Source organism: Anoplopoma fimbria, chromosome 24 (assembly GCF_027596085.1).
Source record: "Anoplopoma fimbria isolate UVic2021 breed Golden Eagle Sablefish chromosome 24, Afim_UVic_2022, whole genome shotgun sequence".
Taxonomy (NCBI): Eukaryota; Metazoa; Chordata; class Actinopteri; order Perciformes; family Anoplopomatidae; genus Anoplopoma; species Anoplopoma fimbria.
The window spans coordinates 16,481,259-16,505,512 of NC_072472.1; the positions used below are offsets into that span (position 1 = coordinate 16,481,259).

The 24,254-nt window shown below is 39.8% G+C and overlaps 2 protein-coding genes across 2 annotated transcripts in view; one reads left to right on the plus strand and one right to left on the minus strand.

Moving 5' to 3' along the window:
- Positions 1–15,194, minus strand: part of LOC129113354 (connector enhancer of kinase suppressor of ras 2-like) — a gene marked incomplete at its 5' end in the record, with an annotated part of 30,902 nt that extends 15,708 nt beyond the window's left edge. Inside the window, 6 exons of the mRNA XM_054625590.1 lie at positions 2,462–2,581; positions 2,677–2,718; positions 3,931–4,018; positions 5,174–5,376; positions 7,432–7,595; positions 15,116–15,194. Coding sequence (XP_054481565.1) covers positions 2,462–2,581; positions 2,677–2,718; positions 3,931–4,018; positions 5,174–5,376; positions 7,432–7,595; positions 15,116–15,194 — 696 coding nt within the window. The remainder of the gene's footprint in view (positions 1–2,461; positions 2,582–2,676; positions 2,719–3,930; positions 4,019–5,173; positions 5,377–7,431; positions 7,596–15,115) is intronic.
- A 239-nt stretch (positions 15,195–15,433) lies between these two features.
- nlrc3l1 (NLR family, CARD domain containing 3-like 1) lies at positions 15,434–21,242 on the plus strand. Its single transcript, XM_054625589.1, has 7 exons — positions 15,434–15,775; positions 16,682–16,956; positions 17,724–17,822; positions 18,006–18,083; positions 18,187–18,295; positions 18,396–18,636; positions 18,834–21,242. Exons 2-7 carry the CDS (start codon positions 16,781–16,783, stop codon positions 20,405–20,407), a joined length of 2,277 nt encoding a protein of 758 aa, XP_054481564.1. The 5' UTR covers positions 15,434–15,775; positions 16,682–16,780; the 3' UTR covers positions 20,408–21,242.
- Positions 21,243–24,254: the final 3,012 nt, after the last annotated feature.

Genomic DNA, 24,254 nt, shown 5'->3' on the forward strand with positions numbered 1-24,254 from the left:
ATGGGGAGAAAGCAGGAATGTTACATCACAAAGCAAACTTTAATTTAAGGCTTTTTTAATAAAATGCCTCTTGATGCACCCACACAGCTACTTGCCAAAACAGAACAGGGCCATTGTATATTTGCAAATCTTAGCGTTTGTTTTAATCTGCTCGTAGTGCAAAATGGGTAGGAGTTTGGATTTATCTCAACATTTATTTTTAATTATTTTTAGCAGCAGTGAAAGATGTGTGTTTTTAATATTGAGCTCAGATTTGCCTTATCAGACAAGTAAAAATTACAACAAGGTCTTTATATACCACATACACGACACAGTCTAAATTAATGTCATGTAGTAGGTCTCCCTCAAATGCTCCTTCAAGCAGATTGAATCAAACATGATTTATCTGCAAATGGTGTTCATATGTTGCAGAAAAGCACAAACTCAAAGTTTTCACTAAAAGGGATCTAAAGGGCATTAAAAAAACACAAACACACAACCCCATACACATTCGCACACAGATGTTCGTGAGTACGTATGTGCACTCACACACAGAAGCAGCATGCCAGTCTTCAAGATGAGTGTAAGAGGTTTATTTATAGGCCACTTGGCCCACTGTTGTGTTCAGGTTTTACTGAACGGATGAGAGAACTTCCATGCCCCCTGCTAGCATTTGTGTGGGGGTGGGGCTTTTATTGTGGCCCCAAGCAGGGCGCCCGTGCCCGAGTGTAGGTCAGAGTGAAGATGGAGTCCGACCAAGGGCTGATGGTTATACAGTGGAGGCAAAAATAAGGGTATTCACTGATACTCAACACAGTAGGTCTACCTACAGTTTGTCCTTTAGGTAAGTTCAAAAACAACCATTCGTTGCATATAATCTGCAAGTCAAGCATTTTGTACTTTGTCCATTTCAACAAGGACAATGTCATCTTTTTATGTTGCTTTTTATAAACTGACTCATATGCCCACAAGCTCAGCTAAACCCAGTTTTCGGAGAGCTACAATGAGCTCAATAAGATACTGGACTGTACAGCAGCATAACGTTTTTATGTTTTACTTCAATATTCATAATATGAATATCACTGAAATGTGAAATGAATCTACAACTTATGTATAAAGTGCCAATTTAAAAGTTCAACAGACACTTGTCTTATCGAACAATGTCCTACATATTCTGGGTACAGAAGAGACCTCACTGTCAACAGTGTCAAAAATGTTTTGGTTTTAATGCCCATAGAAAAACAAAAGTTTATTTTTATTTTTTTATTTGGGTCAACCAACCCTTTAAATAAATCGCCTGTGTGCTTGGTCCCGTCATGGTCCAAAAATACCTACAGAAGAAAGAGTTAAAAATAACTGTGATATAACTGGAAGAACAAATCTGGCGAGGTTAGTATTAGTGATTGAGCAACTGAAATAAGGTTTTTTGCAGTGAGTAAGATACATGCTGCAAGATAATTTGCACATGCCATATTTGGATCAAACAGACATAAATGTACTGTCAGAAGTCATGCTGTTGGAATTTCCGTAATTAGTAGATTTCACCGTCATCCAGCATTATAAGTAGTTTTGTACTTTACTTTTATTTGTAGCTTTTTCCTGTGTTCTTTTCATCAAACCTGGAAAACAATTTTACATCTTGATATTTGCATTATATTAAACCATACTACAAGTGTGATGTAAAAGTATAATAAAAGCTAGTTTATGTGAAGGGCCACATGTGTAGTGGGGTTTTGGATTCTTAGGCTTTTTACATATTCTTGTGTTTACGATGAAAGAGAGTCTGTGCATTGTGATGCCATTGATTCAATTCTTTATAGCTAACCTTTTAATTTATAGGCTGCATAGTCACATACATGCTGGAAGGCCTGAAGAGGCAATATGCAATGACATTTTCTTAATAGTCTTAATTTGTTTTATAGAGACTACCAGTATATTTCAATGAAACAAAGCACGCTATATCATACAAGCCATGTAAAAGGACGCTGAAGTGAAATTGTTTAGTATTAACTACTTCTTAATTGTCTATGTGGAAACTACCACTATATTTTATACAAACAGTGCACTCTACGATTAACAGACCATTGTAGATTGGTTAAATTATATTTCTTATTAGCAATTTTGTTTGTCCTTTTCCTTCATGGGGAAACTAAAAATTGACTTTACAGTACAATTATGCGTGAAAATATAACTTACTCAGTAACTACCCTCAATAACATCAAGTCGTACCCCAGTACTTATAAACAGTATATAACAGCACTTTACACTTATTTTCAATACAGATTCGAGCTAAACCTATTTATTAATCCTAATTACTGACTAATTGCTCAGTTATTGCATTTTCCTATATCATCTATATTGTCAGGGAGGCTGTATTTAAAACAGAGCATTATGTAATGTCATACTGGGTAGGATGACCAATGAGAAACTCACAAAAGATGAGTGTGGTTCTTAAAGTCTGACAGAAAAGACACAGTCTTACCAATCCTTCAGTGGATTTTATGTTGGCCAGCTGCACGACCTCCAGATGTGCAGCCTGGGACACCATGGGATCCGAGGACAGAGAGATAATGTGGTCGCACACTTCAGACAGAGTTTTACACTGGGGAGGACATATTAGGGATAAGTGAAACCTTAAAGTGAGCTCATTACAGCTTCATTTACATACGATCCAGTGCGATAAAGTCGTCAACTCACCACATTTAGGATTTTGTTTTCGGTTTCGTACACAGAGCAGTCCTGGAGAACATTCAGAGAGCAGTGTTACCTCAAGAGAATGTGTCAAAATGGAGTTATTATTGGCATTTCTGCTGTAGGTGGATATAAGCAAAAACCGAGCAGCTTGGCACCTATAACCCCCAACACTCCCACACAGGCATGCACAAACACAAAACAAATGAATCACCAATGCGGAGGCATGTCTCTCTCTCTGCCAGTCTTTCTCTCTCGGCCTTCAACTCTCTCCCCATCGCCCTCTTTCACTCCCACCTTCAATTTTTCCCACTTACATTTTATTCTTTACTCTTTATAAACAATATTCTCCTTAGAGACAGTCCTAAAACCTATTAAGCACCACTTCTCTCATTATCTACTGATCTTTTATGGTCATACAGCGCTGGTTGTGTTTGTCATCATGTACAGGCCAGACATGAATACACTGATATTAATATCTAATATGTCATACATTTCCAGCATTTCATCTGATCTGCAGTGTCTTTATTTTTAAAATATCTGAACATGCATTTAAGATAAGATAAGATAATCCTTTATTAGTCCCGCAGCGGGGAAATTTACAACTGTGGCTGTATTAGGCGACGCTTTATATGACAGCAAATATGACGGGTAAAAAACACAAGTATGTATTTAGTTTATGTATTCTTATAGGCACTGACAGTATTTTATAAATCTAGAACATTTGTGCATAAACAGAAGTTCTCATTGTCATATCAGTGATTAGCTGACCTCAAGTGGTTTTATGAGGTTATTCAAGTTAAAGACATTTTAACAGTTTCAGAATATCTTCTATAGTTTGAATCTTAATTTTGTTCTCTTGTTTGAATTTGTATATGGTTGCAATGTTTGGAAAAAGAAAAGAATAGGAGCTGCTTTAAAGGTATTAGAGGCTCTCGATTGGATTTGTGTATAAGGAATTAAGTGAGATGCTGCTTCAGTTTTTTGGTATTAAGAATAACATAAATTCTTTACTGAACTACAGCTTTTAATATAACACACACACACACACACACACACACACACACACACACACACACACACACACCACACACACACACACACACACACACACACACACACACACACACACACACACACACACACACACACACACACACACACACACACACTTTGGTATCACCATAATACTTCATGTTACTCTTGTCTATTGGAGGTAATCTGATCTAGAAATTGGTTTAAATTAAACGATTTAAATACCTGTTGCACAATTGTAGTGAGCTCAAGACACAGCTGGATCACGTTGTTTCGTGTCACGGAGTAATCTGCCACTGCAGCAAATGGGGATCTGAAAAAGAAGGAGCACCTGGAATGAACCATTAGATCATTCTTCCTTTGAGACTAAGTCATTGGTAAATCTGTGGGAACATTTACATTCACACCGTTGTGGACATCAGCACACAAACACGTACATACGCATTAGGATTTCTTTATTTTTTGGATGTAAAGTCAGATTTCAGAGAATATTATTAATATGTTTTGAGTGTACAGTATAGCATTCACGTAAAACATAATTATGTGAATAAACAAAATTTAATGTTTAGCATAGATGCCATTATGAGCTGATACGTGTAATCATTTTTTTTATTGGGACGTTACCAACACATACTTTACACAGCCTAAATATCACTGGTTTATTTTAACTTCCACATTTTCTTCTCAGTACCCCAGAGTCATATTTAAACCCCAACCCTTAACGTTTTAACAATGATGCATTCAAACATGAAAATGGAACATATAGATATGGATATTGAATTTTAATCAGAATAGATGCTGTGGATTATGACTTTCTAAAAAGGGAAAAGAAAAAGCAATTCACTTTGTTATTTCTGTTGAATGCTGCCTGCTTTGAACTTCCAAATTCATCAAAAAGTACACACGCACAAACAGATGAAAACACACACACACTGGCACAATCCCAGAGAGAAGCAAAGGGATAAAGCAACATATAAATAGACTTGCTCAGTGCTTTTTTTCCACCCTGTCAAAGTCTACTTATATAAGGCCTTGACTCATCTTTTCTTGTCAGCTGATTGGTCACAGACATAACATTAAAAACAAAACTGGTCTGTATGTGTTAAAAACACACTAGAAATCCCAAAACACACTACATGATCAAGATAAATAAGATAGTCTCATTCCTTTTTAAAGTCAGTATTTTTAGTTTCTGTTGCAAGTCTCTTTGTAAAACGTAATGTGAAATTCAAATAGTCCATCATATCTTAATGAAACTCAATAAGTATGTATCTGAGATTAACTTCAGCTTTCAAATTGGTGCCAAATTTGAGACTATATTAGTCAAAACCGGTGCTGCTGCTGTAGCCTGAACTTCAAGACCTACAGGGAAAACGTTGTGCGTGAATATGCGTACATGAACATTGCATGAACATGTGGGTTTAACGTGATTAAATGTATTACAGGGTCACCTTTTTGCAATTCTCACCTGTCCAGCCAGGCCAGAAGGCTTTTGGCTGCAGCGATCAGGTCCACCACGGAGGTAAGAAAGTCATTGGGCAGCTTGTGGGTGGCTCGGCCATCGTAGCTGCCGCTGCGCCGCCGGCCTGTGATGAAGTTCTGCAGGTTCTTGGCAGATGCGTTCAGCTTATGAGAAAGAGTCTTCAGATTCTCAGTCTCCAGTCCATAATTCTAGAGGAGAAAGGAAAGTAAACACACTCTGTTTGACCAGTTTGTCAGTGTTTGTTTTAACTGTGACGCATCCCAAGAATTTCTCCAGCTTGGAGACGGAAAATGAGTGTTGTCATGACATTGCTCTGTGAATAAAAAGAGGAGCCACCTCGTCACACAACAGAGGAATGAAACCACTGACCCATCCGCTCTGCTCTCCATCTGTCACATTGCATGTCGAGGGATTGCAGAGCTCTCATTCCCCCGTACGTCGCCTAATGCACGTTGAGGCCCGTGGGTGTCTGTCACGTTAGAGTTTCTTGGGAGGGGAGAGCGCGGCAGGAGGGCCACTAATCATATTCAATACAGCAGGGCCTGAGAGACTTTAGACTAAATCCTAGTTACATAAGGAGCTTTGGGGCTGAAGCAAGGCCCCCCGCGCATCGATGCAGGATGAGAGGACTTTAGATCCAGATTGAATCTGTGACCTCAGTCCACTAAATCTCCATCCAGTCTATCTACGTGTCTCTAGGGCCAACAAGTACCCATCTTCATCTCTATTCAACCCGCTCTCCTTCATTCCTACTTCTCATACATTCTTTACCCTCTTTTCCTTTTCCAGTTCCTCTGTTTAGCTGTTCACCTTTAACACCACCATGGATGTGCATTTTGACAGAGCAGCAAATTGGTTAATTCTGGGTATTGACATCAGCGTTTACTTTATGATTGTCCCCTCAGTGTGTAAATAAATATAAATAATAAATAATAAAATATAATAAAATAATGATTCAGCAGGGCACCACAGGTGGATGACACATCTACAACCAATAAACTAGATATTCCTCAAATACAAAAGAGAGCTTTACATTTGCTTTTTCTTTAATTAAATTGCACTTTTTATTGGAATAAAATTCCTTAACTGGGAAGTTAACTTCTAATACAAAATATTTCCTCTAGTTCCCTCTTCTACAATTTGAGTATCTGATGCTTTTCACTGTTTTATATAATTGTAAACAAACGATTTGAAGTCACCTTATCCTCTATCAAATTGTAAGACACTTCCCCCTATTGTATGACATTTGATGTACCAAACGATTAATTGACAAAGATTTGCAGATTAGTTGGAGCCCTTATTAGATTACATATGAATTTTGAACTTTTAAAACAGGCATAACACAACATACCAATGAATAATTGGAAGGTTTTCCCCTGAAACTGCAAATGTAAGGCTTGATGATACTGCAGATTTCCAGCATTAATGTATTTAAAAATCAATGTTTGGAAAGAAGTATATTTTCATAGACCAATGATCTGTAGACGTTTGGTAAAGGTTTCTCCTCTGGGAGAAAAAGAATATATTCTTTGATTAAATTATGTGTTCTTGACTAAACTGAGTGTTTAACATTTTTCTATCAGAAACTACTGGGTTTCACTGGATGAGGAGACTCTCTCCTGAACAGGAAGTTACGCCGTCATTGGTTTATCTTATGTCATTGTGACCATGTTGACCTGAATCACAAGTTAACATAGGACTGAGGTCGCTGCAGTGACACATGGAGTGAGTTTTCACTTCTTCAAAAGTACATAAGCCTGATGATCACAGCTGCACACTATCATCATAAGAGTAGTTTCTTGTGAGACTGAGAGCAGAAATCCCTTCAGGAGGAGGCTGTTATCCATGTCAGAACTAATGACAGATGTAAGATTGGCCTATAGAGGATATTTTGACCAGATTATTATCGCTGGTAGATTTGCTGTGATGTTTGAAAACTGAGGCCTAAAGCATTTTCCCAATCAAAATTCAATTGTTCCCCCATTTCTTTTGTTAACTGATAAACAGACTTTATGGAAGATGATGTTATGCAAACATAACTATCAGTTGAAATGTTACCACCCTATTTTCTATCTTGAAAACACCACATTTTTGGGGTTAATCCAGTGAATTTCAAAGTATTTTAAAAGCTGAGGAGGCACCAAATGCGCAAATGAAACTTCATCCAACAGCAGAGGTCTTTGAAACTCTTTGGGGTGACAGTACAGAGCAGTGGGAAGACAGCGTGGGAAGCTTGGACTCACCAGAGCACAAAGTAAGTCCACAGCCTCCAGTATGAGCTCCTGGTGGCCGATTCTGGACACTCCCAAATCCTCCAGCTCCTGGTGGGTGATACGCAGCAGCTGGTCTCCCCCTACTTTCTCCCTCTCGAAGTTCTTGATGTACTGCTGCAGGCAGTCGTCCAGGCCTGAGGGACAACAGGAAAACTTTCTGTACAGCTTGACACCATGAAAAATTTGCTTGTTGGCGGTATTGGACTGATATCTTATGAATAATTGATTTCCCTTACGTGTTCTAATAGGGCTTGATATCGCTTTTCCTGCCAGATTATGTTCTGCAAATCTGTAAAACTTGAGCACAGGTTGTATTTTGTTGTGTCTTAAGTGTGAAACCGTCAAGCCAGAAATCTGACAGATTCCTCCTCCTCAACAGTCCTGAGGTGCCATTGCAGCTTTAAACTAGAAAAGGCTTTCAACTAAAAAGGGGGGCTTCGTGTCTTTGCTCAGCTTGTGTTACATCTTTCACTGCTGCAGCAGGTGTGAAGTTATTCAGTGACGCAGTCGAAAAAGTGCAGCAGACTAAAACAAACTGGTTCTGCGGCTCCATCAATGAATTTCACCTTATCAACAGAGGTTTAAAACTGCATCAATACAGTAAGGGGTAGTTATTGTTTTATCAAAAGAATTCAATCCAATACAACAGCGTCACAAAACAAACTCAAGATTTACTGTGAATTTAAATGAATTTATCTTCAGAATTTACATGTAATCTGCACACAGGTTATTTTAGAAGAATTACATTGGAGAACATTTCCTATAGGGGCTAATGTCCACCCTCTGTCTTCCTACCACTGAGCTAATTAGGAACAATTATGTTTGTACATTGTGTACACAGCATAAATAAATGAACAGCAAATCAATTTTACTCTGTAATTTTTTTTTGATAAAAGGTTTCTTGACTCTAGAGTACCTACAGTTTATTTCTCTTTTAGATCAAGCAAACACACTATCTAGATGAAAAAAAAAAATTTAAGGGCTGCTTTTTTCATTAACGATTAATTTGCTGATAATTTTCTCAATTAAGTTGATGAATTGCCTGATTTATAGAATGTCAAATAAGTTAAAGTAGAAAAGTAGTGAGAGAAAGATGTCTGTCCATAATTTCGTAGAGCTCAAGGTATGTCTTCAAATTGCTTGTTTTGTCCATCAGTCCAACATCCAAAAGATATACATTTTACTATAGAAGACAAAGAAAAGCCTGGCGTTTTTTCTGTTGATTGCCTAAGCAATGAATTGTGTAATAATTTCAGCTGCAACTCATTTATAGACGTACACATAGTGTGTATCGGCTGAATGTCACCAGAAAGTGCTCTGAATGCTAACTGGCTGTCCTTTTACCATTAGAGACAGAAAGAGTAGCCTTTGTGAGGCTTTTTCTATACACTCGGTCTGTTTCCATCTTCTCAGTGAGACACACACACGCACACGCACACACGGTGTTCTCATTGCTGCGGACCAATCATATACATGTGTCTAAACGCTGTGCCTAAACCTGATCAAGCATTCTGATCGGGTTTAGCTGGCAGCTAAATGGTGGAGAGGCAACATAGGGAGTTTCATGGTTTTGCATACAATTTAAAGGCTTAACTAATCAGCCTCTTTAACAAGTAAATTGAGACTCATTATGTCAATGAAGTATTCCCCATGTTGCCATAGAAACCATGAAGCAGGGTTTTGGCAGGGATTCTCCCTGACCGCAGGACCAAATAAAGAAATACGAAGAGAAGAGAGGACACGATGCTCTCCAAAAAAGTGATGGTAGCATGAGACACAAACAACATAGCTGTCTGCTGAGTTCATTAGCAGTAAACTCTGAGAATATTTTACATGGTATTGTAAAGCATCATGTAGAGCTATTTTGATTCATATAAATAAAAGGCTATACTATAATTGAAATGACTCAAGACACAAAAAGACTAACATTCTTCAAACTGAAAAATCTTGTTTCATACATGTCCTCTTGTGACAGTAGCATCGTGCAATAGACGGAGTACACTCCGCTGATTGCACTAAGTAATCTCCTCTACATCAATATTCCTGTCTATGTCATGTACGGGTCAGATTATGAGGCACGCCGAGGAGAAATTAAAAGCGCAGCACTGACACATCGTGATCTTCATTCTGGATAATCCACTGGTAATATGAGGCAGTAATGCAAGGCAGGAGAGAGATTTAGGGGCTGCTAGCGTTGTTAAAACTGATTTCTGTTCATCTGACTCGTCATTGATCACTGCCAGTGGCTGTCACTGTGCGCAAGACAGACTGAAAGAGAACAAATATAAAGCTGATGTTCTTCACAAAACATGAATCATGATAATGCACACTGCCAAGAAGAGTGAAGAGATTATACTAATCCTGCTTTAAAACTGTGCCTCAAAAACACACACAATTCATAAAAACAATACTGAAGATGTACATGTGTGTTTGCACGGCTACAACACACTTGTTAAAGAACAAGTTTTCAGTCAAAGCTGGAATTCTTTTCTCTATTGTGAAGGGAATCTCTTCTTCAGAGGCTTTGTCACAGCTGGGAATAGGGCGTCTTGCTCACACAAATCACTACCGGGGGGGGGAAGGTCACAGGGTGCCTCTATTTGGCCTCCAGTGTCATCAGGGTTCGGTATGCTAATAATGGAACCTGTGAGAGCTAATGGCAAATGCTGCCAGACCTCAAGAGCTGAGAATGGATGTGAGACAAAAATGAAACCCCCTCTCCGTTTCCCCTCCCTCAGTGTCTCTCAGTGCCGCTCTGTCCCTCACTTTAAATTACCATTACTGGGCTCTGGGCACACAATTGTCTCTGCTCCACTTGTCAGATGTGGGACACTGAAGAGCCCTTCCTCATATCCTATCTCCGCTTCTCGCTCCCTACATTTCTCACTTGTGCTACAAGCTTATTTACAGATCAACTTAGATCTCGTTTGAACTGTTGTGGCCGCTCTGTCTTTGCCTTTCTCCACATCCTAACACTGCTGTGGCTGTATAAATTCTCCATGAAGCTACACACTGTCTTTACAGAGCCAGCACACTAAAAAACAAAAACACCGTGTTTATAAGGCAGCATCAGATTCAGGTATATGTAACACACAACTCATACTAAGAGAGGCCTGATCCTTGCAATCATAATATGTCTGAGCCAGCAGAAAAAAGGCCTAGAGAGTTAGAATTATGACTAAGAGCGTGCATGTGTGTGTGTGTGTGTGTGTGTGTGTGTGTGTGTGTGTGTGTGTGTGTGTGTGTGTGTGTGTTGGCAGTAAAGATGTATGTGTATGTTTCATCTGGAGCATCTCTTTAGGGCTAGGGCCTGGCACGTGACTATGTGGCTCTGCAAAAATAACACACATTACTGAAACTATTAATGCATACAGGCAATAACACATTGGAGAGCATCCTCTTACTGAGTTGACCATCTCCTCCACTTTCATCTTGCACATATTTGATAGCAACAGATCACCAACGGCAATTACTGTTATAATGCAAACAGACAAAAAGCTGCTTATCTATTGACTCTATTGATTTCCCACTTAGGAACTTTTCATCCAACACAGCTACCAAATCTGATCAATGATGAATTGATTTTAACAACAATGTATTAGGCTTTGCAACTCAAATCGAATGTCCAGCCCAAGCTTTCGACATTTTAAGTTCAGTTTAGTCAAAACATCACTTTCTCTCTTGGATGGCAGTTGGTCTTAAGATTGCTTCATCAACAAACTGGATCCCATCTGTGCATCATGTGTATTTGCACCCCTTTTGTCTGCAGGATGTGACCCCAAAATTTGAAGTGTTCAGATGTACTCTAAATACATGCATAACGTGAAGTTAGAGCTACATGGAGCATTTCCTTAGGTTTCAATGCACTATGAGGTTTTTTAAACTAGTGAAGCTAGTTGTCAGCCGTGACTTCTTCATGACTTCGAACATCTGTGGATCAGCATTTGGCACAGATGGCCACAAGCTCAGACTTTGTAGAGCAATGATAGCAATGATAGCTCTGACCCGGGATCTAGATAAAGGGTTATAATTCGTGTGTAATTACTGGGATCTCCGCTATGTTTCCCAGCCTCCTGCTCAGCAGCCCCGCGTTATAGCAATAACCACTGCACGACACAATAGAGCTTTAATCCGTTCTGAGCTATTTCAATGCGTTAGGCTCTGGAGAACACGTTGGTCTGAAAGGACAAGTCGTCTCCACACAACAATCGATGAAATGATTTGAGGCTGTAATTAAAAGCATTTGGCAGCCGCATGCCGCTGAGGCACAAACCCGAGGCTCAGCAGGTGTTTTGTTCTCTTTTGGCATCTCGAGTGAATCAGTGTTGAAATGCGTTCAAACACGCAGCGCAGCACGATTCATTGCCATATCGCAGTTTTGGTGATATCAGTTTCTATTTGGCTATCGTAGTGCCTGAAGCCTTACCTTTCATCCAGTCAACCACTTGACTGGAGCTCCACTTGCTCACAGGCTCCATAATCAGTGCCATGCTAGAAGTTTGTCTTGTTCACGCTTGACAAAAGAAAAAAAAACACCCACAACAAATCCAACCCCCCTTAAAATGTTTTTAAAAAAAAAAATTTTATGAAAAAACAATAGAAACGAACATAAAAGAAAAGCACAGTCTGAATTCTTCGCTGATGAGTCTGGGTGTAAATAAACAAAACCAGGTAGGTCCAAAAGGTCCAAAATAGCGCTTTGACGATGCTGAGTGCAGCCCCGCAGACTTCCACATTCCTGGGCTGTTTGCTCGCTTGAGAGAGCTCTTTTAGTTGTCATTCATGTCAGGCTCAGTGGCGGTAATGCTGGTGGGTCTCTGCTGCCCGACCCCCCCACCCCTTCCAAAATATATCCCAGTACCATCCAGAGCTGGGGAGAACAACGCACACACTGTCACTTCGCACTGGAGTCTGGGAAGGTTGGGTTCGCTCTGAGCATCCTCCCTCACACACAGACATGGAGTCACATCCCTCACCGTGCGAAGTGATGTATGAGGGGTGATTAGTGCCACAGAAAGGCAGGAGAAGCCTAAGCAGGAGATAGGAATTAATGAGATCTTTTATGCTGGATTTTGAATGAGAATAAGAATTTAAAAAAAGCTCGGCTGAGTGGCAGCACTTACTTGCAGTTCAGACATGAAGAGGGAGAAATTGGTAGGACAGTGCTGACTGTTTTTAAAAGAAAAATAATACTGTAAATTAGTTGGGTTTTTTTTTTTTTAGATCATTTAGTGGTATCACTGTCCATCTAACAACTTACCACAGTATACTAAAGTAGTGGTGGCGGCAATACATCTATTAATTTGTATGGCTGGTGCCTTTACCAAAATAAAGGCACCAGCCTCTTGGTGGAAATGGTAATGCAGTTGTACCAGGGCCGTGGTTTGACAGGCCGTCCATAGGCCCATCATTGTACGCATGCACTCATAGCTCTTAATTGGTCCAATCAGCTTCAAATGTGTTTGCACTGGCTTTCCAGAATAACATTGTTGGGGCTTTGAAGGTTCAGTGAGGAGCATTTAAATATGTTTGCATTATATACATTATAGGAATTGTGTCACCAAAAGTTACAGGCCGGCTCAGTGGATAAATCGCGCCACAGAGTCAGTCACCTCTCAGCCATCACTCTCTCAGTAAGTAAGAGATACAGTTCAGTCAGATTTACGGGCTTCCAGAAAAAGCTTGTTTTCTTTCTGGCAGATTGTGTCTGATTAAAAAAGCCAGCTGCCGTTGCGTCTCTGCATACAGAGTATCCTCTGCCCTGTTCCCATTCAGTCAGCAGTACCAAATAAAATTGTATTTGATCTGTTTCCGCCCAAGCTTTTGGACCCGCTTACGTCATTGGGCCATCGGGCTTGAACCAGGGTAAGCACATGCATTTAAATGTCGGCGGGAGAGGGGCGACAACAACAAAAGCTGTCATACTTGCAGTCATTATTTACCTATAGTGTACTTCACTTTGCCATTATTGTCTGAGAGATGAGGACAAAAATTGGACTACAAGGATTTTCCTTAGCAATACCCATGAAAACAAATGTATTCATTTCTAGAACAAATGAATAAAAAAAAAGAGACTGTAGCCTATGCCAACATTTTTGGGGTAGTGTATATGCTACAATAAAAAAAAAATGCATTTTGACGTTGATGACCATGGCAACGACAGAAGCTTCCAAGCATTCAGATCAGCCTAAGTTGCACACAAAGGTTGTTTTTATGTATACAAGTATGCTTATGCAGTACATTTCCAATCTTTGTGTGTGTGTGTGTGTGTGTGTGTGTGTGTGTGTGTGTGTGTGTGTGTGTGTGTGTGTGTGTGTGTGTGGATATTCAGGTGAGAAGGCAATTTTGGCCAATTCAACATCTGCCGCTGTGATTTAAGTCCATATCACAATTGTTTGTTCATTAAACCCCTGTGATAGTGTAGTTTGAAACCTTTATCCCATTTCTACACAAAACGCAATGTGGAAAATGTCCTCTTTAAAACGAACACAAACAGCTCATGTCTGACAGCCTCAAAATGGCTTTGGCCCCCTAATAAATCCAACACAATGGCTTTCCTGTGAATGATTCCTGTCCTTCTCCTAAACATCCTCCGGGCACTAATCATCCCTCATACCCTCCACTGTTTCCTCCTGCCGTCTTTGTCGCTGCTCACGCCTCCGTCACACAAAGCGCAGTGTAGCGGTCACTAACGAGACGAGGAAGCTGACATGCGCCTCGCTTTTTTCATGTATTGGTAAACATCCTCAGGGTCTAAGGATATATTCACTGCATGGCATACATCTTATACTAGGCCTACATTTGAACTGATTCTCATACCATATAGATCTGAAATAAATAGGCCTACACTGATGAGTGCATCCACACTTACAGAAAAACTAATAATTACACAGCACAAATAAATGATGAAAAGTATTATAGACTGCATTACAATTTTAAAACTCTCAGAAACACACTTGAGAAAATACTGTAACCAATCACCCAAACAGTGCCAGAACTGACATTCAACAAAATCAATAATCATAAATAAATGGGACAGGAAGCCATCCAGTGCGGAGTTGATAATAAAACTTGATTTCCCCTATAAATGGTCAGTAACATAAAATTATGAAATACAAGCAAATATACAGCTCTAATAAGACACCAGCTGCTGCTTTTTTTTTTACTTTTATGAATCATATTTTGCAGTAAATACAAGCCAGAAGGACATTTGAGCATTGGCCGTGCACATACAGTATGCATTCGACACACAGTAACAGCTTTGCATCACAGCAGTGTCATATATTTAGATGAAAAGATTTGTCTTGTCGAGGGATGCAATAACTCTGCAATGGATTGCATAAAAAACAAGGAAGCTAAAACATATCTTCTCCTCATTAGTTAATGTTGAAAAGATTTTGACTTAATCTTTTTGAATTGCCGCACAGACGACCACTTAAATTACAAAGAAAGTTGAAGGAGAACTCCACTGGTTTTTCACATTAAAGTTGGTTTACATGTGAATGCTACATGTAAAAAAGTTGTATAGAGCATTTTGTGGTGCTGGAGTTGGTTCAAGTGATACCAGTTAAGTCAGTGTTGGCAGGGGCTGAAGACTACACATTTGAATAGCAAAACAATCTGGGGGTGTAGAGTTAGAAAGAGGTGACCTTACCAGACCTCTGTAGCCTTCTCCAAACCCAGGTGACATTGGGCAAAAGCAGGGTGCATCCTGGACAGGTCCACAGACTATTTCAGGGCTGACATATAAAGACAGACAACCATTTATGCTCACATCCAAACCTACGGGCAATTTAAAGTATTCAATTAACCTAAGTTGCATGTCTTTGGACTGTGGGAGGAGGCCAGAGAGCAATTAGGCCTGATTTGTGCCAGCCATGCACCCTCTGTTTTTCACACATAGGCTACTGAGTATTTAACATGTTCAATTTGAAAATCATTCAAAAATTAAATGGTTCTTAGTATTAATCTTAGCACAGTAAATCAACTGGCTGCGGGCTTCCACTGTTAATTGATATTCTGCCGAGTGACTTTGCCATCACAAACAAAGGAGGTATCAGCCACACTTTTTTCTTTCAATAACTAATTCTACAGTTAGAGCTGAAACTTTATATTAATGGGATGAACAGAAAGTGAAAAAAACACACATTTACACGCTGTTTACACTGTTAAGCTGTGTCATCATAGACTGAATAAGAAGATTGCATGTTGTTACCACTTCCGGCCGCTGGGTGGCAAGAGAGTCTGCTTTGTAATGTGTCGCTACTCACGGAGAAGAAGAAATGTTTACTTCCTGTAGCTAACTAAAATGAGGGTAAGTTAAAGTCGTTTTTTGGCATAAACCAGAAAGAAGCTATAGTGTATTTATGTTAATACCTTTGCGTTTATTTCTTACATTATGTCTAATTTGAAAATAATGTTATAATTTTGCGTAAAAAAAACACTTGCCTTATTCCTGTGTTGAGCCCTCCCGGTGCGCCAGTCTGTCGCTGGTCTGAATTATATTTAATAATTCCCAAGTTCATTATTAACGTTTGCCTTAAATCATAAACGCATAATAAATCCCGTTGACTTTATTTGCGCTAAAGTCTGACACTGACAGATCACATGCGGGGAAGTCAAGTCGGAAGACTGAAGTTGTAACATTTAACCATTAACAAAGGTCAAACTAGGCCATTTATGCTGTCTTAAGCAAGCTGCTGCCATTGATTCTGTTAACAGGATCTATCAGGCGGACTGAACGATATACAGCCTTTATTTATAACATGTTAATATATGAGGAATATGATGAAGGTAGACGTACTTCATCTCCATAGCGAGCCAGAGACTTACAACCGTATGACTTTTTATTTTAGCTTCCCAACACAGTCCCTTAAGATTAAACATGAGGAAGTAAAATGACTGTAACGTTAACATAGAGGGAATAAATCCATGTTGAACGCTACGTATGTCCTTCATACCTAAAGCTAGGTTATTACAATAGTTACTAACCTGTGTGTAACATTTGAACATTTGAATTAAATTTATTTTAATGGTCATATCTCTTACCTTGAATGTAGTTTTCTTTTTTACCAGTTAATGCAGTATTATAATGTGGTGCAGAAACAGACTGAAAAAGCGTCTAACAGTAGAAAACCTGAAAATCTGGTTTGGTGTTATTTTACACTCTGATAGAGAATCTGAGAACTGATATATTGTATTTCCCCATGTTCTAACGCAGGTACAGACTTGGTTACTTCCTTGAGACCATCCCTGGAAAACAAAAAGGGGTCGCTGCATGTGCTCGTCGTGATAGTTGTTTGCCGAACCTTTCAATGACATGATGGACGACAGTGAATTGGAGGTGATGGCCACGCCGCCAGGTAGCTCTTCCCCCGGGGACGCGGTGTCTGAGAGAGGAGAGATTGTGTCTAATGAAGATGAGGATCTCTACTACATCCCTGAGAGAAGACTTTCTCTGGACCTGGGGCCGAGTGCAATGGATACCAGCCAGTGGTAGGGAGATTTTTTAAGGGCCTAAGAGCCCTCATTCTCACTGTAGGGTAGTTATTCTTGGTTGTATTTTTAATAAAGAGTAGCAAACAACTACCCATATGCTATGATTTTCTTTCTGCAAATGATGGTAGAGTATGAAGTCAACAAATATTACTTGCACCTTATGTGTAACAACAAGGGTGTCAGCAGTTAAGTAAAGGGGTAATAGGATGCAATATATATGAATTTAATGTTATTAATGTAAAACAATAAATCCCCCTTTTCCATTTCAGTTTGATGCTGTTTCTTTTTCCTTTGGATTTAAGAACAAACATGAACAACAATATAAAACAAGAAAATAGAAGCTAGTTTTAGTAACATATCTTTTACAGCAGTCTTTGTACTAGGTTTAAGGGGGTGATCTGTACCTGTCTGTATCTGTTGCTGAATGTTGATAGTTCCCTCACCAATTATCACAGAAAGATAAGATGCGTCATTAATAAAGCCTAAGTGTTGACATCACCACAAAACCCACAAAGGATACATATTCAGAGTCTTAGCAGAATCAATACAAAGCCAAGGAAATGGAAATGAAAATGATTATAAGTCCATGCAGCTGAACAAGTATGTGTTCTCAATTGAAATACCCTAGATAGACTTTGATGGCCTTGGTGCTGCTTGAGAAAAGGAACTAAATTTGAAATAGGTTGCTTATCTGTCATGTACTATGGAAGCATGTGATTGCTTTTAACAAACTGTCATTCTGCCATGCGTCTCTCTTTTTTTAGGCATTTTGTGGACCAGGCCATTGCTCCAGCTCTGAGCTACAGATCAATGACAAGTGAGGACAACTCAATCATGACTGACGTAGATGGATCCCCCACAAGGTAAAAACAAGACAAAGTATTCAAAGCTTAAATCAGTCTATAAATTAATCTGTGTTTGTAGTACGTTCCTTTCAATAAACTGCAGCTTGTTTTTACTTTCACTGTAAGGTTGGAAACGGCTATTACATTTTGTAGTTAAATTGAATACAGTTAAAGCCCCCTTGTCATCCTTCTTGGTTTTAGGGTTGAGCTGAACAAAGCAGATTCATACTCTAGCTGCTACTCATTGGACAGTGACGATTGTGAAAAGATAATCCCCAAGTAAGAAAATAAACCCATTTCATGGCACTTTCACATGTTAATGTGTTGGATTACATATGGAACTGACAGTAAAACGTGTTTGAATCTCTCCTCGGCACACCAGGCTTAAATGCAAAGATGATAGCGTCTCAGTGCTTACTGACACACCTGAATTAACCCAAGACCCCAATGAGATGAGGCATCCTTCCCTCACGGTGGCGTTCACTTTCAAGGTTTGTTTGCTTTTCCCTTTTGTTTTAAAGAAATGATATAGAAAAAATATCCTTTTGTTGAAAACGGCAGCATTAAATTGAATCCTTTCTTTGGAATCAGGCTATTTCTAAAACCCTTGGAAAGCTGTCCGAGAGCGACATCAAGACATTCAAGATGATGCTGTGGAAGCGTTACCCACAGTCATTCAACACTTCTCCCCAAGGCATGGACATGGTCGACCTTGTGGACCGCTTGCTCGAGTGTTTCGACCTGGTGGTATCTTTGCAGATCACCAAAACCCTTCTTGAGGAAATTGGGCAAAAGAAGATGATTGATTATCTCCAGACTTTGTGTATCAGAAGTAAGTAGGCTCCTGTGTGTCTGAATGTCTTATTACTGATAATTTAATCTCATCAAAAGAGATCGATATATTTACACAAGGCAAAGTAGATAAGAGTCAAAGTGCAATTTGATTTAAAGGCTGCCAAGTTGACTATCAGTTTGGAAGAAAAGAGAGAATCCTACATATTAAGGTGCACATTTTTCCTTTGTTTTCAGATGAAGTACGTCATGATTTGAGCGAGACTCTGAAGAGGAAATACGGCAAAGTATGTGATGATCCCTCCGTGCAGGAAGAAACTAGACCCTTTGAGGACGTCTTCACCGACCTCCACATAACCTCAACATGTGATAATGGCCCAAATATTGAACATGAGGTCATGAACATAGAAAAGCTGGACAGCAACCGGGAAGCAGCTAAACTGCTTTCTACCAAGGACATTTTAAGCGATGAAAGGCTGGAGCACTCAAACTATAAATTGATTCTGATCACAGGAGTGGCAGGGTCAGGGAAGTCTATGGCAGTCAGAAGGTTAATCTTCGATTGGATCGAAGAGAGGTCCCACCAACACGTGTCCTTCTTGTTTCCTTTGCCCTTCAGAGAACTCAAACAGTTTGAGAACTCTAAGGTCTCCGTGTTGGAAATAATACATACACTTTACCCAGAAACCAAGAAACTGAGGGAGGAGGATTATAGATGCGATGACTGCAAAATAATGTTTATCTTTGACGGTCTGGATGAGTACAACGGGACTTTCGACTTTCACAACACTTCACTTCTCGGTGACCTCAAGGATTCCACCTCCCTGAACATCATCGTGACAAACCTCCTCAGAGACCGGCTGCTCTACCGCGGCCTGTTCCTGATCTTTTCTCGGTCGCCACTGAAGCGCTGCATTCCCTGGGATACGCACTATGACGAGATAGATGTGCAAGGTTTCCATGACCCTCAAAAGGACGAGTACTTTAAGAAGAGATTTAAGGACCAAGATCAAGCGGCTCGAGTTATTGCGTACATCAACTCCTCCAAAACCCTCCGCATCATGTGCCACCTGCCCTTGTTTTGCTCACTGGTGGCCGATGAGTTCCAGCAGTTTTTTAAGGAGCCGATGACGCGGGCAGAGCCGCCCAGGAGCATCACCTACATGTACACAAAGCTGATGCTTTCACTCATCCGGCAGCATCGCATATTTAGAGCTCCGCATCGTAGCTCAGACAAAGAGAGGGACTTCCTCATGAAACTTGGAAAGCTGGCTTTCAACATGCTGGAACAAGGCCAGTTCAAGATCACAAAGTCCGACTGGAAAGAGGTTGGAATCAAGGGCGAGGAGGCGGTGATTAACAGCGGCCTATGCACACAATACATCACAAAGCCGTTTGTCTTGCATCAGGAGAAAGTCATCAGCTTTATCCACCCTACCATGCAAGAGTACCTGGCTGCCCTTTATGTGTTTCTCTCCTTCACAAACCAGGGGAAGAACATTTTTGATCATCAGCTGAAGGACAAGTTCAAGGGGATGTTCAAGGGGCACAAGGCCATGGAGCTGTACAAGAGCGCTGTGGACAGTAGCCTGCGGTGGGCCGACGGCAAACTGGACATTTTCCTACGCTTCCTGCTTGGAATGGCTCTTAAGACCAACCTGGAACTCCTCCAACCATTTTGCACATCTCCGGTAAAGTGGCCAACACTAATCGAAGATGCTACTGCCTTCATAAGGAAGAGGATCACAGAAAATCTGTATCCCGGCAGGAATAGCAACCTGCAGCGCTGCCTAGAAGAGCTGAGTGCGTGAGCCTGAGACACAGCATCCAGCTGAGCTGACTCTTATAATAACTGATCAATGTGTAAAGTTAATTTTGATACAAAATAACTGTCAAGGCTTCCACTGAATTCCAGTTGGATGACATGTGCCTGACGGGGAAACACATTTCTCTCCTATTCAAACAACATTTACACTAATGGAGCTAATAACTTCTGAAGTTACACTGGTGTACCAAAGATGTGGAGACATAATATTTCAAGGAAATTGTACTTTAGTGTGTGTTAATTAAAAAGCTTAAAGATAATAAGGGGCCTTATTTTGGGAGTTCATTTTTTATTTTTTTTTTGGTGGGTATTTTCAATATTTGCTTGTCTGCCAGCTTTTGCTTGACATGACTATTGTTTATTTGACATTAATGTTTTGGTTTAGCTGTTACTCCTACATTGATTAAAGGTGTCTTTACTCTAATTCCTCTCATCACTAAAAGTACTGGTTGGTGATAACCATTGGAAAACAAGTTATAATAAGTAGTGCAATTAACAATAAATCTGAAGGGAAACAACCACAGGATTCCAACATACTTTGTCTCATTATGGAGTATATTTTTACATGTTTCAACAGTATACACATTTATGATGGCAGACATGCACAAATATAGCAAATGGCCTAGCAATTCAATGTTACAATGTTCTATATATATTATACAGTCAGTAGCATTGTGTGGTAGAGGCCTCTGGACTTTGTTTCCTTTGATAAGGAGGACTATCCTCAAAATGCTGCGTCAAATTTATATTAGGAGAAAGTAACGATAGTAACGAGTGCACACCAATCAACAGTCAAACTGTAAGTGAGCCAGAGTTAGCCAGAGAGGCTAGTTTTCATCTGCTGTCCCCGGCCAGATGTTTGAAGGCAGCCTAAAATTACAAAATTTCAAATGCATCTAAAGTTTTTTACATTTCTTCATCCAACTTTTCTTTGGCATAGGTCTCTAGTTCATCTAACAGTATAACAGAATAGTAAATTCACAGATACATTTGACTCTCAAGTTAAACGTGGCTCAGAGCTTTTGGCTTTTTACTCTAGAGACATTATGTGTTTTTGTCCTTCTTCCTCTTGCTGTTAACGTTATGTTCTTATGGGCCATTCCGGCGGCATTCGTCACAACGCAGGTGAAGGTGGACTTGAGGTCCTCTGACGTGACGTTCTTCAACATCAAACTCTTCTGTAGGATCGCACCATTCTCAAAAGTTGATCTAAAACAAACACAGTCATTACAGCTCAGTCTCAGGTTGGTTTCAGGATGTTATATCAATCAATTTGTATTGATAATTACACTTAAATGGCTAAAACTGTATGCTCTGTTTGGAGGATTTCTATAAAAGTAAAAACTCATAATACTCACTCCTCTGATTCTACTATTCTGCCACTGCTGAGCAGGTCTTCAGGGAAAGAGCCATTGACGAGCCAGTAGATGAGCGTCACATCTTTAGAGTTTGCAAGCGCTTCACAGTAAAGAAACAGATGCTCACCTGTAAGTCAGAATACATCCAGACCCATCAGACACAAATTTCACAACACCCATCACAAATGAATACCCAACAACAAAGATTCTGTAAGCTGTAAATAACAAACACTTGGTCATGTGCACATCTGTTACCTGGATGAGCTTTTACTTTGACGTGGCCTGACCCAATGATCTTTGGAGATTCAACCTGAGAAACTGAAGAGCAAAGTTAGATAAGTACAAAAACATGTTTACATAAAAAATGAATTGCTGTCACCCACAAAATATACTGTACCTGGAACTCCATCTGCAAACAGCACACACAGATATCCCAAAGCTGATGCAGAGATACAACATGTTCACAACTAGTGCCACAATACAGTGAAATGACTGATGTTGGTAATATTAAGTATTGTTATTACCTCTGACAACGGATGACAGCTTCATATCGACTCCTCCAGTGAGAGCTCTCTGCTGTACACTGCTGTTTATACCACTATATATACACAAACATAATTAACTTCCCCTACACCCACTCAATCTCGATGTGTGGGGTTTCCTCAAAACTGGTCCACCCAAGTTTTTGCCTGTTTGTTGACACACATTGGTTACTTAAATCAAACATGCATTCTTGTGATTCAAATGGTTTACCTATATCAATCTATACATCTATCTTTAAATCTATATCCATCTATATCCATCTATAGCTTTCTATCTATCTATCTAGCGGGTAAAATAAGTATTGAACACGTCACCATTATTCTCAGTAAATATATTTCTAAAGGTACAATTGACATGACATTTTTACCAGATGTCGGTAACAACCCAAGTAATCCATACATACAAAGAAAACAAAACAAATAAATTCAGAAATTAAGTTATGTGTAATAAAATGGAATGACACAGGGAAAAAGTATTGAACACATGAAGAAAGGGAGGTGCAAATGTCACGTCAATAGTACCTTTAGAAATATATTTACTGAGAATAATGGTGACGTGTTCAATACTTATTTTACCCGCTGTATAGCTAGATGGATAGATAGATAGATAGATAGAGATATATAGAAAGCTATAGATATATATAGATTTAAAGATAGATGTATAGATTGATATACTTCCTGTAAGTCGCTTTGGATAAAAGCGTCTGCTAAATGACTGTAATGTAATGTAATGTAATATAGGTAAACCATTTGAATCACAAGAATGAGAGCTGTAAATTAGTCAGCATGTTTGATTTAAGTAACCAATGTGTGTCAACAAACTGGCAAAAACTTGTGGACCAGTTTTGAGGAAACCCCATGCATTGAGATTGAGTGGGTGTAGGGGAAGTTAATTATGTGTGTGTATACAGTGGGTACGGAAAGTATTCAGACCCCTTTAAATTTTTCACCCTTTGTTTCATTGCAGCCATTTCCTAAAATCAAAAAAGTTTATTTTTTTTCGCATTAATGTACACTCAGCAACCCATCTTGACAGAAAAAAACAGAAATGTAGAAATTTTTGCAAATTTATTAAAAAAGAAAAACTGAAATATCACATGGTCATAAGTATTCAGACCCTTTGCTCAGTATTGAGTAGAAGCACCCTTTTGAGCTAGTACAGCCATGAGTCTTCTTGGGAATGATGCAACAAGTTTCTCACACCTGGATTTGGGGATCCTCTGCCATTCTTCCTTGCAGATCCTCTCCAGTTCTGTCAGGTTGGATGGTGAACGTTGGTGGACAGCCATTTTCAGGTCTCTCCAGAGATGCTCAATTGGGTTTAGGTCAGGGCTCTGGCTGGGCCAGTCAAGAATGGTCACAGACTTGTTCCGAAGCCACTCCTTTGTTATTTTAGCTGTGTGCTTCGGGTCATTGTCTTGTTGGAAGGTGAACCTTCGGCCCAGTCTGAGGTCCTGAGCACTCTGGAGGAGGTTTTCTTCCAGGATATCTCTGTACTTGGCCGCATTCATCTTTCCTTCAATTGCAACCAGTCGTCCTGTCCCTGCAGCTGAAAAACACCCCCATAGCATGATGCTGCCACCACCATGTTTCACTGTTGGGATTGTATTGGGCAGGTGATGAGCAGTGCCTGGTTTTCTCCACACATACCGCTTAGAATTAACGCCAAAAAGTTCAATCTTGGTCTCATCAGACCAGAGAATCTTATTTCTCATAGTTTGGGAGTCCTCCATGTGTTTTTTGGCAAACTCTATGCGGGCTTTCATATGTCTTGCACTGAGGAGAGGCTTCCGTCGGGCCACTCTGCCATAAAGCCCCGACTGGTGGAGGGCTGCAGTGATAGTTGACTTTGTGGAACTTTCTCCCATCTCCCTACTGCATCTCTGGAGCTCAGCCACAGTGATCTTTGGGTTCTTCTTTACCTCTCTCACCA

Coding starts and splice junctions, on each gene's coding strand:
- nlrc3l1 (XM_054625589.1), top strand. CDS start 16,781: ATGATGGACGACAGTGAATTGGAGGTGATGGCCACGCCGCCAGGTAGC. Junction 18,084..18,186: donor TGTGAAAAGATAATCCCCAA/GTAAGAAAATAA, acceptor TCGGCACACCAG/GCTTAAATGCAAAGATGATA. Junction 18,637..18,833: donor CCAGACTTTGTGTATCAGAA/GTAAGTAGGCTC, acceptor CTTTGTTTTCAG/ATGAAGTACGTCATGATTTG.